Source organism: Pinus tabuliformis, chromosome 4_2 (assembly GCF_031772625.1).
Source record: "Pinus tabuliformis cultivar Carrire ecotype Pingquan chromosome 4_2, CPIR1, whole genome shotgun sequence".
Classification (NCBI taxonomy): Eukaryota; Viridiplantae; Streptophyta; class Pinopsida; order Pinales; family Pinaceae; genus Pinus; species Pinus tabuliformis.
Window position 1 is genome coordinate 612322530 of NC_142304.1, and position 13306 is coordinate 612335835.

Genomic DNA, 13306 nt, shown 5'->3' on the forward strand with positions numbered 1-13306 from the left:
CAAAATCCATGTGAGGCATGAAATTGGCGCGATTAACCCTTGCGTTTCCGTGCCAATAGCCCTTTCTGGTGCGATGGCGCGACTGTTCCTAAATCTTCCGCGCCAATGGGTGCGAGTCTTACTGAATAAACCGTGCCAGCCCCCTCATTAGTTCAAAATTGGCACGACTGTTCGTGCCAAAACCGCGCCAACAAAAAAGCTCCACTTTCCGCCTTTCGCAGCGTCTCTGTCACACATACCAGCTCCACCACATGCTCCGATACCAATTGTTGGAGCAAACAATGCGCAGCGGAAATTTAAAAGGCATACACAACACATACAAAATCATAAAAATAACAGAAAGATTTAACATGGTTCACCCAACCAATCTGGGCTACATCCACCAAACAGAGGCATCGACAATCTTATTATTCAACAGGAGATTACAACAATTTAGTTCTTCACACATACTCTCAGCTCACCCTATTTTCTACACTCATATCCTCTGCGGGCTTACATTTCTTATAGCTAGAGTATAAAACTGAATCATAAACTCTCTCACAACAAATTTAGGATGCATTAACCCCTCCTCAAGAATAATGGAGCTAATATAGCAACAAATCCTATTGTTGTCACCTACATGAGATTTTTTCCAAATTAAATAAAACAAAAAATCTCAACAAACTCCAAAAAAACCAGTTTTCAAAGGTCGTGGAACTTTTCCAAGCTCCCATTGCAGCTCCCAATGAAAAGGGAATGTTCCCATACAATTCTAAAGCTTCTGGGACCCCAAGAACCAATGGAACGGGTTTCCCACCTCTTGAGAGTGGTTCCTGATGTCTTTCGCCTTTCTTCCTGTGGAGGTTTCAACAAAGGCTTATGTTTTGTGGGCAGTTCAACATATTTGTCTACAGGGTTTGTATTCACCAACCCCGATGAACCCAGAACTCCAAAAAACCCAGTCTTCAAAGGTCCCAGAACTTTCCCAAGCTCCCATTGTAGCTCCCACTGAAAAGGGAATGTTCCCATATAGTTCTAAAGCTTCTGGGACTGCGAGAACCAATAAAACGAGTTTCCTACCTCTTAAGAGAAGTTGTATTTTGCACATTGATATATTTAGATAAAATTATATCGCATTCGATTAAATTTCTCATAATAACAAAATCCCAAAATATGAATATCTTGCTACTATGTTAATCAACATTTCATAAAAAAAAATACTTACATTTCAACATCAAATTTTTTCATGTAATGGTTACAAAAGCTATATGCCAAAAAGAAAAAAAAACGTATTTTAGATTGCTCCTATTGCTGTGGATGTTGTCCTTATTCAATAAAAATATTAAAATTCATACTGTTTCGCTTCTTTAGTTTCAGCAATCAGGTAGCTCCCATAAGGGTTACTAATACCCACCTTAGAGAGCCCATATGCCATCCAACACATGGCAACAAGACAATAAATCAAAAATCTCTTTGCCAACTCAATGAAATGAATGTATTTTAGCAAATATAAGTGTGCCATTTCATCATTTTGAAGGTTACATTATAGAAATCTTAAATTTTAAGAAATTGTTAAAATAAATGTATTTTTAGCAAATATAAGTGTTATATTTCATCATTTTGAAAGTTGCATTACAGAATTCTTAAATTTTAGAAATTGTTTTTTATTAAGGTTTAAAAAAACTTTATTGTTATTGTTAGTTTAAAAAAATATTGGAATTTCTTTTCTTAACATAAATTTAAAACCATTTAAAAAAATATTTAAAATAATTTATTTATTTACTTAACACTTTTGTGTATATCATTTCTAGAAAGGCAAATAAAAATTCTTTATGAAGAAATAATCATTTCTATGTTATATTATTTTATAAAAACGACATTTTACAATAATAAGTTTACACTATATACAAATTAGTTTTTATCTCAAATTAAAACAATTTACTCTATTTTATAAAAACGATATTTTACAATAATAAGTTTACGCTATATACAAATTAATTTTTATCTCAATTAAAACAATTTACTCAATTATTTTTTACAACCGTAAGTTTACAGTATATACAAATTAAATTAAATTATCATAAACTCTCCCGGGTTAGAAAAAAACATGTCCACAATATTTGGCAAACAGCCCGCCCGTAATTCTAGGGTAGCCCACAACCAGTGGACCACATTATTTCGTTTGCGTCGGGCCATAGGTTTTCAAGGCCGTCCAACACATGAAATCTTGTAGGCCAACCGTCCAGCATATCACCGCCATCCAGATTTTCCAGAAGGCTACACCATTAGATAAATCAAACGGGCGAGATTGTAAATAAGTCATACACTAGAAGCCCGCCATGACCTCAGACCGACCCCTCAGGCTTGCTGTCCGATTTAATGAAGGTTGGGAAAAATATCTGATGCCACTTATTTACTGGAATTTGTCTTCTCGAATGTTCTGCAAAATTCAGAATTGGAGTGCCGTGAAGCAGACATTTTATCGATATTCGATTTTGGTGACGGTGGACGGCTGGAGTGAAGCTTGCCGCCTCCAAACTCCCATACTATTCCATTCTTTAATCGACCTTCCCATGCGATAAATTCCTTTGTCGTGCGTTGGCTTTGACATCTTTTAGTACATGTCTTAGTCTTTTAAATTGCATCAATTTTACTATCCTTTACGCCTAACGTCTATTTCTGTATTCTGGAATAACACGTCTATTTCTCTATTATGGAATAATAAGTCAATTTTTTAATTCAGTTATCAATATTTTAACCTACACGACAAAGAATTGAGATTAAGTAATAAATTATTTATTTCAAAAATTTAAATAAATAAAAAACCATATATAACAATTATTATTATTATTATTATTATTGGCCTGTTTTTAATTATTTTTTTTTAACAATGTTAGATATATTGTATTGCTAGTTATCTATATTCATAAAGTGGATTTTTAATTTTTTTAATTTATATAATTGTATCAATATTAACATATTTATATAAATGAAAATATTATTAAACATTAATTCATAATAATTAGTTCATGTTATATTTCATTTTGCTAAAATTAAAGTTATTATAAAAACTAGAAAAATTATAATTCAGGAACTGGGGCCCACAAAAGCCCAGCAGGCATCCCACTAGGGGTTCACAATGGGACCCACAGTGGACCACACTGCACCCAACAAGCTAACCCCACAACAGCAGCTATATGTTGAGTCCACTCTGGATATCAAGCGGAGGAGGACCCGACAACAACTATAGGTTGAATCCACTGTGGATATTGCGCCCACGAGAAGTGCGGAGGTTAACCGCTCGATGAGGGTGGTTTTCTCTCACCTCTTGTAACGTGTCACACAATGAGTGGAATCGGAGACACATTACAAAAAACCCGCTCTTATCCCGCCCGATATTTATGGTTTTACATAAATCAAACTATTAATTATGGAGATTTATCCCTATTTTATTATGGAAATTTCTTATCTGTGGATCGATTTTATTACAAAACCACATGTCATTACCATGGATTATCAATACCATATCTCAAGATACCATAAACACTTGCTCCCACAACTTTTTTCTAATTAATCAATTTAGTTTAAATAGAAAAAATAGTATAATTGTTTTAAAGATAAATATCACTCTTCTAATAACATGGTTAATATTCGAATAGAATTACTAATTTTTAAATACTACTATGAATATTCTAATACTTCTTGCAAGTTAAATATCTACTATCCACATAATAATTACCATATCTCAAGATACCATAAACACTTGCTCCCACGACTTTTTTCTAATTAATCAATTTAGTTTAAATAGAAAAAATAGTATAATTGTTTTAAAGATAAATATCACTCTTCTAATAACATGGTTAATATTCGAATAGAATTACTAATTTTTAAATACTACTATGAATATTCTAATACTTCTTGCAAGTTAAATATCTACTATCCACATAATAATTACTGATAATTAAATTATAATTCTGGAAGTTTTATTCTAAAATAAACTTGTTTGTCAATGTAATTAAAAACTCCATAAAAATAAATTAAATTATAACTTTATTTTAAAATATTTTGTTATTGTCCCCTAGCTCTAATTCAATTAAGGAAGTATGGTGTAAATAAAGAGATCCAAGGTTCAAAATCCCCAAGAATAATTGGTCTATGAAGACGAGGACATAGTGTGGACTTTATAGTGCTATAACCTTGCTAGTTTGACAATGAACCAATTGTCAATTCCTTATATATATAGATTTTGTCTAACCAGCCTGCAAATTTGCCCTGAAAATCATGGAAATTCCAGCAAGATTTTGATAAAATCGGGAGGGATTTTTGTAAATCTAGGTTACACTAGTGAAACTTCAAGATTTTGGGTGTTCCAAAAATTTTATATGGTGCTGAATCCATTTCCACCATTAAAAAACTGCTCTATTTTTTGAATTTTTTTGACTCATTTCTAACTTTTAAATAGTCCAGACAATTCTTCTATCTTTATATATATATACTCATTTTTAATTTTTTTTTATAGTTGAAACAATTCTTCTACTCTATATATATATAGATATATCATAAAAATATATATATATAATTATTAATAATTTAAATAAAATTATAAAAATCTTATTCACAATTAACATACCTATTAAGTTAATAATATATTATATAATAATAATAAATAATATACTTGTGTAGAAAATGCAATGGAAAACGCAATTAAGAACATAATAGTGTGGAGTTTGGAGACGACAAGCGTGACTATCATCGCAAACAAATTAAATATTGCTGAAAAGTAAATTTGGTGGACGAGTGGAGAAATGCGCGCCCTCTCCAAACTGTTCTTCTTTAACCATGCCATATTCTTCGGTCGTCCCTTTTATTCATTTATTGTACCAGAAAAAGTCCGCCGTCTCCAAACTGTTCTTGTTCTTTAACCCTGCCATATTCTTCCGTCGTCCCTATATATGCCTTGTAGCAGAAATACCAGAAAAAGTGGAGATGCAATATAGAAAATCCAGCTATCCGCTGCGACCATATCAATAAAGAGCAATTTTTCTTGGCTGCAGACGAACTATCATCATCCTCTCGTCTTTGCAACACTGTTGTGATCTGAGTTTGAATCTCCCACCCGTCTCTCAATATGATTGGGCTGCCGCTAAGAAAACGCGGCCGTGAGCCCGAGCTTCTGGTGGATTCCACTGATGTCCTGGAGCCGAAACGCTTCCACGGAGCAAAAACAGAGCTGTTTCTTCAGCTACTGCAATTAGATCAATCCTTGGCAGATGAGGATGAGGAAGAAGAATTCGCTCCCAGTGAGGAACTCGTAAAAGGAGTCATGAGAAGCCTAGAGGAAGAGATTGTAGCGACATGTTCCCCTTCATACCCTTCCTCCAACTCTGGGGATAATTCTGCGGGCTCCGATATTTATAGTGGTCATGAAGGTCAGAGCCGAGATTCGGATTGGGGTGTTGATCTGTGTTATCTCCTGGAGGCTTCAGACGACGAGCTTGGCATTCCACCAGTCCCCGATACGGGCATGAAAGAAGCATGTCCATCTTCGAAGGCAGCGTTCGAGAGTTTGCGCGAGAACCCGGATCTTAAATATCTATGTGAAACCTGGCACTTGGATAACGACTTTGATGACTATCAACAATTTGCATTGTATAATAATGACTGGGATGATATTCAGCTTGACGATTATATGAACGGAAATGTTTTAGGCCAGGCTATGTTATTAGATGGACAATTTGCTGCCGCATGGAGACTGTAAACTGCTCATGGCATATAATAATTGCAAGCTTTCTTCATATCACAACGTTTTTACCATCACAAAATTTGATTCCTTGAATTGTTTGGCAAATTATGCATCGCCAAAACTTTAGCAATGCTTTAAATTTGGTATTTGACATTAGAACCTTTCAGATTATTCTAATAGGATAAATCATCAGAAGTTATTTTCTCCAACTTAAAGACAAAATCTGTGGAGAGAAATTTATTCGTAAAATCTGATTTTAGCTCTGTTAAAGGTTTTGCAGGTTTTCTTTCCCATACCCATTTCAGTGATTTTATTCCAAGGAAACCAATGTCAGTTCTTGCCTTTAATTTATGGTTCAACTGTTAAAGGCGAATAATTATTGAATATCATATAAGGTCAATAAACTTTAAAAGTTTGAAAACAAACCTTTTCCCATTAGAATAAAGTTTCATTTTCGAATTACGAATTTCCGCTTGCAGGCATCGATGACATGGGCGATGACCTCAACCTCTTTAGGTTAAATGGACACGAAAAGGTCAAAGCTTTTTAAAACAACAAAATTAATATTTCGAAGTTAATTACTACTTCAATACGCAGTTTTTTATAACGCGATTTTTTGAAAGTCTTTCCGGCTGGTTTTTCCGGTCGAAATCCGGCAGGAATTTATTGGAATCGCGAGTTTGATAGCTAGTTTCTGACAACGAGAGCATCCAAGGGGTTTTCCAGGGTGCTGAATCCAAATATACAGTTAAAAAACCATTTTAACTGCAACGAATCAAGATTTAACTTCAATTTCTTCCACCACATTCCGTCACCAGAATCTCCAAAAAGTCGTATTATAGACAACTCCCTTCAATACAAATAAAATAATTGTCATCCAAAAAAATAATAATTTAAAATATTTAACAAAAATATATATTTGCATATAATTTTTGGACTTTTTCATTAAAAATAAATTTAATGAAAATAACATTTTTAATGAAATTTGTATTAATTTTATACCTAGAAATCATAATATTTAAAAAAAAAATAAAAAAATAATGATTAAAATAAAATTTTATGTAAAAATAACAAAAAAAAATAAATTTAAATTTTAAAAAATAAATAATTGAAAAAAAACAAAGAAAAAGAAAAAAAAATTAAAATATTATAAATCAATAAAATCAAAGTTTATTGAAAAATATTAAAATTAAAAAATTAATAAACTGCAGAAAAATAATAAAAATAAAAAAGTATATATATAAAAAACATAAATATATTAAAAAGGATATTAAATTAAAAACCATATATATATATATATATATATATCAATTTTTTTTTCTAAACTATATATTTATATATCTTAGTCTTACGTTTGCTAACTAAAATTATTTCTCTGTATTCACCAGTGCTAAGAAGCCAATGAATATTGCAAGGATTAGAACTAATTCTAATGAGTCTATTCCCAAGATACTTTGGAACGAAATAATATGCTTCCTTTGTGATACTGAGAGAGTCGAAGATGAAATATACTTTATCTTGGATTATCCAACTTTATTTGCATCCATTCTCATTTCCATAACATTTGCCCTACAAATTACCTTGACTTGTTCAGTGAAGGAAACTACATTGACATCGGAATGCTTATTTTCCTTATTTTTTATCACAAAAATAAAATCTTAAATAATATTAATTAACCACTTTTTTCTTAAGGCCTATAAACTATATTGGTCTTAGTAGACAATGATCGTCATCATTATAATAAAAATAATAATAATTAATAAATAAATTAATTAATTAATTAAATATTTAAAAAAATGAATAATGACGCCTTCGCCTATCGGCCTGGAGTATGCCGTAAAACTGCTTCTGCTTGGCTAAGAGCTCGTCTTCCTCGGACGTAAGGAAACAGGTTAACGGCCCAAGACCCAGAGGCATCTGGCAGGAGTGAGAGCCTGCTCCCGATTACGGACCACCAGCAGGGTTATGCCAGGTGGCGTGGTTTTCCTATTTAACAGTGATGAGTCAAACCCAGCATTCGCGGATAGCAGCCAGAGATGGCTGTCCTCACTGTTGGTTTGACACCTGAGTTGATAGGTTTTACCACCTTCGGAAAAAAAAAAAATGACGCCTTCGCCTAGCAGCCGGGGGGTCGGGTGAGGGACGGGTTGCGAGGCGGGGTAGGTCGATATAGGGACTTGGCCTGCGAGCGCGACCCAACTGCGAAGGGGCCGCGGTTTACGGCATTCAAGGTTGTGCGAGCTCCCACGAATAAGGGGCTGTGAGAGGGGGGCTATATTGAATTTTTTTTTATGTTTTTAAATATTTAAAACTTCTATTTAAACTTTTTTTATATTATAAATGTTTTTTTTGTTTTTAAATTTTTATTTTTTTAATATATATGTTTTTAGTTATTTTAATTTAATTCGTTTTTTTAATTTTGTTGGTTATATATATAATGTTTGAATTTTTATTGTTTTTATTGCTTTTTTAAAGTTTTTTCTATCTATATATATTTTTGGGTATATTTGTTTTTTTTTATTATAATTTTTTATTTTAAATTAATTTTATTTTATTTATTATTATAATTTTCAATTTTTTTGTTTTTTTGTCATGAGTTAATTAATTAATTAATTTTATTTAAGTTTTAAATTTATTGATTTTTTATTGTAGGGATTGTGTTGATTATCAATTAGCAACCCAACCCAATATGTGTCTATTTGATAGTTGATTTTTTAGTTTTCATTATAATGAATTCAGTTCGCCTCTATTGTATGTTAATTTGATAGTGGATTTTTTAAGTTTCAATTGCAAAGGGTCAAGCATGCCCCCACTATGTGTCAATTTGATGGTTGATTTTTATGTTTTTGTTGCAATGTCCTAATTGTCTTAGGCTACTATTTTAAAAGAACTATATTTTTATTATACGGTATAATGAATTTTTTATTTAGGTATTTATTTTTAAGGTTTAATTTAGTCATGATATGTGATTTTGAAATATGTTGAAAATCTAAGGTTTATTATAGTCATGATAATTTTTTTTTATTCCATCGCTGAAAAGTGTTGAAATGCTAAGGTTTTTGGATTTGTTGTGTTTTATCTTTAATGCCATGGTTGAAAGTTGTTGGAAATTATAGGTTATTTGGAGTCATGATATTTTATCTTCAACATATTGTCAAACACTATTGGAATTTTAATGATTTTTGGAGTAATGGTATTTTATTTTTAATGCCATTGCTAAAAGATGTTTGAATTTTAGACAAAAAAAAATTGATGCCAACATCAACACTTTTTATTTTTTCATGTTTTTTGAGCAAAAAAAATGGCTTTTACTGCCATTTCTCGCTAGAGTTCTTATTTTGGGGTCATAGTTCCTGTTGGATTGGTAACTTCGTTTTGTCCTTGAGATAGTGAAAACTCTTCCTTAGAAGTGATTCGAATTGTATCCTTGATTAGGAGGTCGAATGGTACACATATAGTTATCATTTTAACCGAATGTGTGGCTCTTCAATGGGGACGACTTGACTAGGAGGAGGGTGGACTTGAAAAATATTTTTTTCCTTTAAAAAGACATGAAGAACATGCCTTAGAATTTATCTTTTGATAATGACATGAAGAACATGATTTACAAATACACCAATGACTAATATATTAATAATGAAGAACGACCATAGCTACAAAATTCAACACTTGCTCTTAGCTAGGGAGGTATTCATAATGGCTACCTAGGTGCATTCAAGTTGACAAAATTATCTAAGAAAAATTTATAGAAAATCTAGTTACCATAATCTGGTCGACAATTGTCACGCATTATAAATCAACCTTAATTTGGTCAATAATAGTGACACATGGTAAATCAATAGCATCAACAGGCTACCATAATTTGGGTGACAACTGTGACTCATGGTAAACCAACAACTTCAACAAGTTACCATAATTATGTTCGATACCTCTGACCTATGGTGTATCCTCAACATAATCTTGTTCGGTATTTCAGACATATGGTACATCATTTAGCATCAACTAATCACCATAATTCAGGTCTATCTAACACATGGTATACATACAAGTCTTTGTTCACCATCATTCAGGTCAATATCTTTTACACATGGTGAATCTCCAAAGGCCATACTTTATCTGAGTAATTCAGAGCCTGATGCTGAATGAGACTCATGCTCTAGGACCATTCTTCCTAATTCTGGTCAACATACTTGACATAGGAAGAATGACTATCCCTTGTTGAATCATTCTCCCTAATTCAAGTCAATATAGTTGACACAGGGAGAATGTCAGTCTATGATGTTATCTCATCGACACTCACTCTCACTAAGGCAGACACACTCAGTCACTTCAAGCTTTTCCTCGAAGTATACAGGCTTCATCCTAGGACAAAGTCTTCATTTACAATATTCTTGGCTATAGAATAATATTGTAGCCATACTGCTTCCTTTTATACCAGATCATGTTGCTATATCTCAGTGTCATTCAACCTGTCATCATGACCATCACTTGTACCGGATTAACAAAATATTACAAGCAACCTCTAAAGCCATATTGCTTCTCATCTTTCCAATCTAGCTATAATATACTAAACCTTTGTAATACTTGAATTAAACATATTTCTGCTTCCTACTCATTCAAATTATTATAACGGAGCCCAAACTAAAGAATTACCTTGATAAACTATTACTTTATTCAGTGCTCTCTTCCTAATTTTAATCTACAATTGTACTTCACTATTTGATACATATCTCAACCCATAACTAGTCTTTCCATGACCAAATGTATTTGTTTACTACTCCAACACATGTTGAGCAACATGCCTTATCTCAACCATAAACTAATATGCTTCCTTCATTGAATCCAACACCACTACTACTTTCCTGTCATCCTTACTAGGTGACCCTTATTTTGATAGACCATTATCTCAAACTCAAAGGTCAACTCCCTCTAAGGTTGAAACAAGGCCATCTGATTACTCCTTCTGTTAAAAAAGCAATTCATTTCGCCAAAACTACTCCCTCTAACACACGAGTCCTTCTACTTCCATTAGAGATAAATCAAATGGGATTAATCAAGCTCAATGTGTCTTCTTTTGATCATATAAAGTCTTATTTAATCATGAGACTTCTTCTTATGTTCCTCAAATCCCCGAGGTAACTTTATGTACGCTTACTTCTTCAATTACTCCATTGAACGATCTCTACATCCACTTTCGAGTGTAATTTAAATAATTCTAACATAATTGTACCAGAAAACTGAAGTGAATGCCTTGTCATGATTCTCTCCCTCTTTTTGGAAGAACCTTCTATTCTAAACTCCCGCTATGTACTTTTATATACTGTTAATTGATGCATATCCTACAGGTCTATTTGGAAGTCATCGTTGACTTCTCTTTAACACAATTTAAAGTATATTACAAACTTACTGATATGCTTGCTCCCTCTTAGCTCGGCTCCCATCTAGAACAATATTTCTCAACATGTTCTTCCATTACTTCCATTTGCCTTCGAGAACTTAGGAAAATTTTACTATACACTTTTAATCCTCACTAAGATATCATAGATGAATAATTACAATAGAGAAAATGATACAAAGACAATAGACTAACTAATAGTAAAAAAAAGAAAAATCGAAGAAGAGATATATAAAATACTTATCTTTTGAGGATTACAGGAAATGTCAGCTCCCTCTTAATCTTAGCCTCTTTGCACCCATCATGCATATTTAACATCCTTGCCTTCATCATCAGCATAATGTCATTCCTTCCTAGCATGATCTAAGGTTTCATCCTTTTAGTGTGAACATCTAGCTAGAATTTTATCTACAAACCCTATAGCTTCATTATCCTTACAAATTAATCTAGAGTTTACAAACCCTAATTTTTCAATATTTATTTTACACCTTTTTCAAGGTCCATGAGACTCTGAAAATTCTATTTTTGAAATGTCCAAGTAACATATATAGAGTCTTCATGCTCAGAATTAGACATATTTCATCTTGATGTTAGTCAAAGCTCTTCCAATAAGTTAACTTCATCTAGAGAGGTAATATGAGAAACCTTCTTGATCTATACAGACCAATCTCCTAGTTCAAAAATGTTTCCAAAACCCTAATGGCATATGTACGCAAGCTTCAATAATAATTTTTCTAATCATGCAAACTACGACGCCGTTAGTCTTTTAGTATTAATATCTTTTAATAACAACTTTACATCAAACCATATTGAATCCCAAGTGTACCCTTTTACTACAACACACCTCTGACTATCAAACAATAGTATATTCATCAAACACCAACATACTGTAGCAACATCTGCATATTTATAATTTGGACATACACGATTTGTCAATATATCAATGTATTCAAGAGATTGTCCATTCGTACTTTTGAACCATCTTTTCCTTGTATCTCATATATCAACAAATAAATTCTTACTTCATTGAACTATGAAATTGCCATGGTTCCAGAAACCATATTGGTTTGTAACTTCTTCTCTTTATTCAACATGAGCATCTATGTACATAGCACACTTGGTGTAAGAAAATTATATATTACAGAGAAATGGTACAAATAAAATATTGCAGAAACACAAACACAGAAAACACATAAAACAAGAGAGACACAAATATACATGGTTCACCTAGTTTGGGTTACGTCCATCGAAAAATAAATAGTCCTTATTTTTATATTATCCAGCAAAATGAAGAGATACAACCTACAACACATCTTTTGTAATTTCCTCTTCACTCTCACACAATATCCTCTCTCTTTCTCGCTCGAATACACATACACAACCATAATACAATAACCTCATATAAACTGAGGGTTGCCTTCTAGGAAAGAAAACCCTAAGTTAACATAAATTCTACCATTAGATCATCTCCCTAATGAACGACCAAGATTGAATATGAAATTACAATATTTTAAAGGCCTTGACAACGATTAAATAGGTGGCATTTCCACCCAATTAGGAATTGTGGTCCAATGCAACGATACCTCTGAATAAACAAGATAATAAGACTCCACACCCAACAATCTCCCACTTTGAGACTGATTATAGAAACTCCATCGTTGCTTCATTTGCTGGACAGGTTTCCACTTTGGACCTAGTTATTTCTCATTTTCATCATCATACCTGGAGAGAAATTGAAACCAAGTAGAATCTCAGTTTCTCCTTAGTTACAACTTTTGTTAACATATCTGCAGGATTATGGCTAGTGTGTATCTTTTCCAGCTTTAATTGTCCATCTTCCAACACTGAACATATGAAATGGTACTTGAGTTGTATATGTTTAGCCTTGGAATGAATTCTTGAGTTCTTTGCAATATGAATGGAACTTTGGTTGTCACTGTATAACCTATCCATCTCCTACTTCTTACCCAATTCATCCATAAACCTTTGCAACCAAATAATTTCTTTACTAGCCTTTGTAGCAGCAACATACTCTGCTTCATTGTTTAAATTGAAACAACACTTTGCATTTTTGAAACTCAACTGAAAATTATTCCACCTACAGTAAACACATACCTTGTGGTGTTCCTTTTGTTATCTCTATCAACTACCATATCTGCATCAACATATCCCTATAGAGCAATGTTTGA

The 13306-nt window shown here is 32.6% G+C and overlaps 1 protein-coding gene across 1 annotated transcript; it reads left to right on the plus strand.

Annotated features, from left to right (window-relative positions):
- Nucleotides 1-4966: 4966 nt before the first annotated feature.
- Nucleotides 4967-5824, plus strand: LOC149170793 (uncharacterized). Its single transcript, XM_089427356.1, has one exon. It carries the CDS (start codon nucleotides 5108-5110, stop codon nucleotides 5735-5737), a length of 630 nt encoding a protein of 209 aa, XP_089283482.1. The 5' UTR covers nucleotides 4967-5107; the 3' UTR covers nucleotides 5738-5824.
- The last annotated feature ends 7482 nt before the right edge of the window (nucleotides 5825-13306 follow it).

What these genes read in the sequence shown, in the direction of transcription:
- LOC149170793 (XM_089427356.1), top strand. Translation starts at nt 5,108, where the DNA reads ATGATTGGGCTGCCGCTAAGAAAACGCGGCCGTGAGCCCGAGCTTCTG.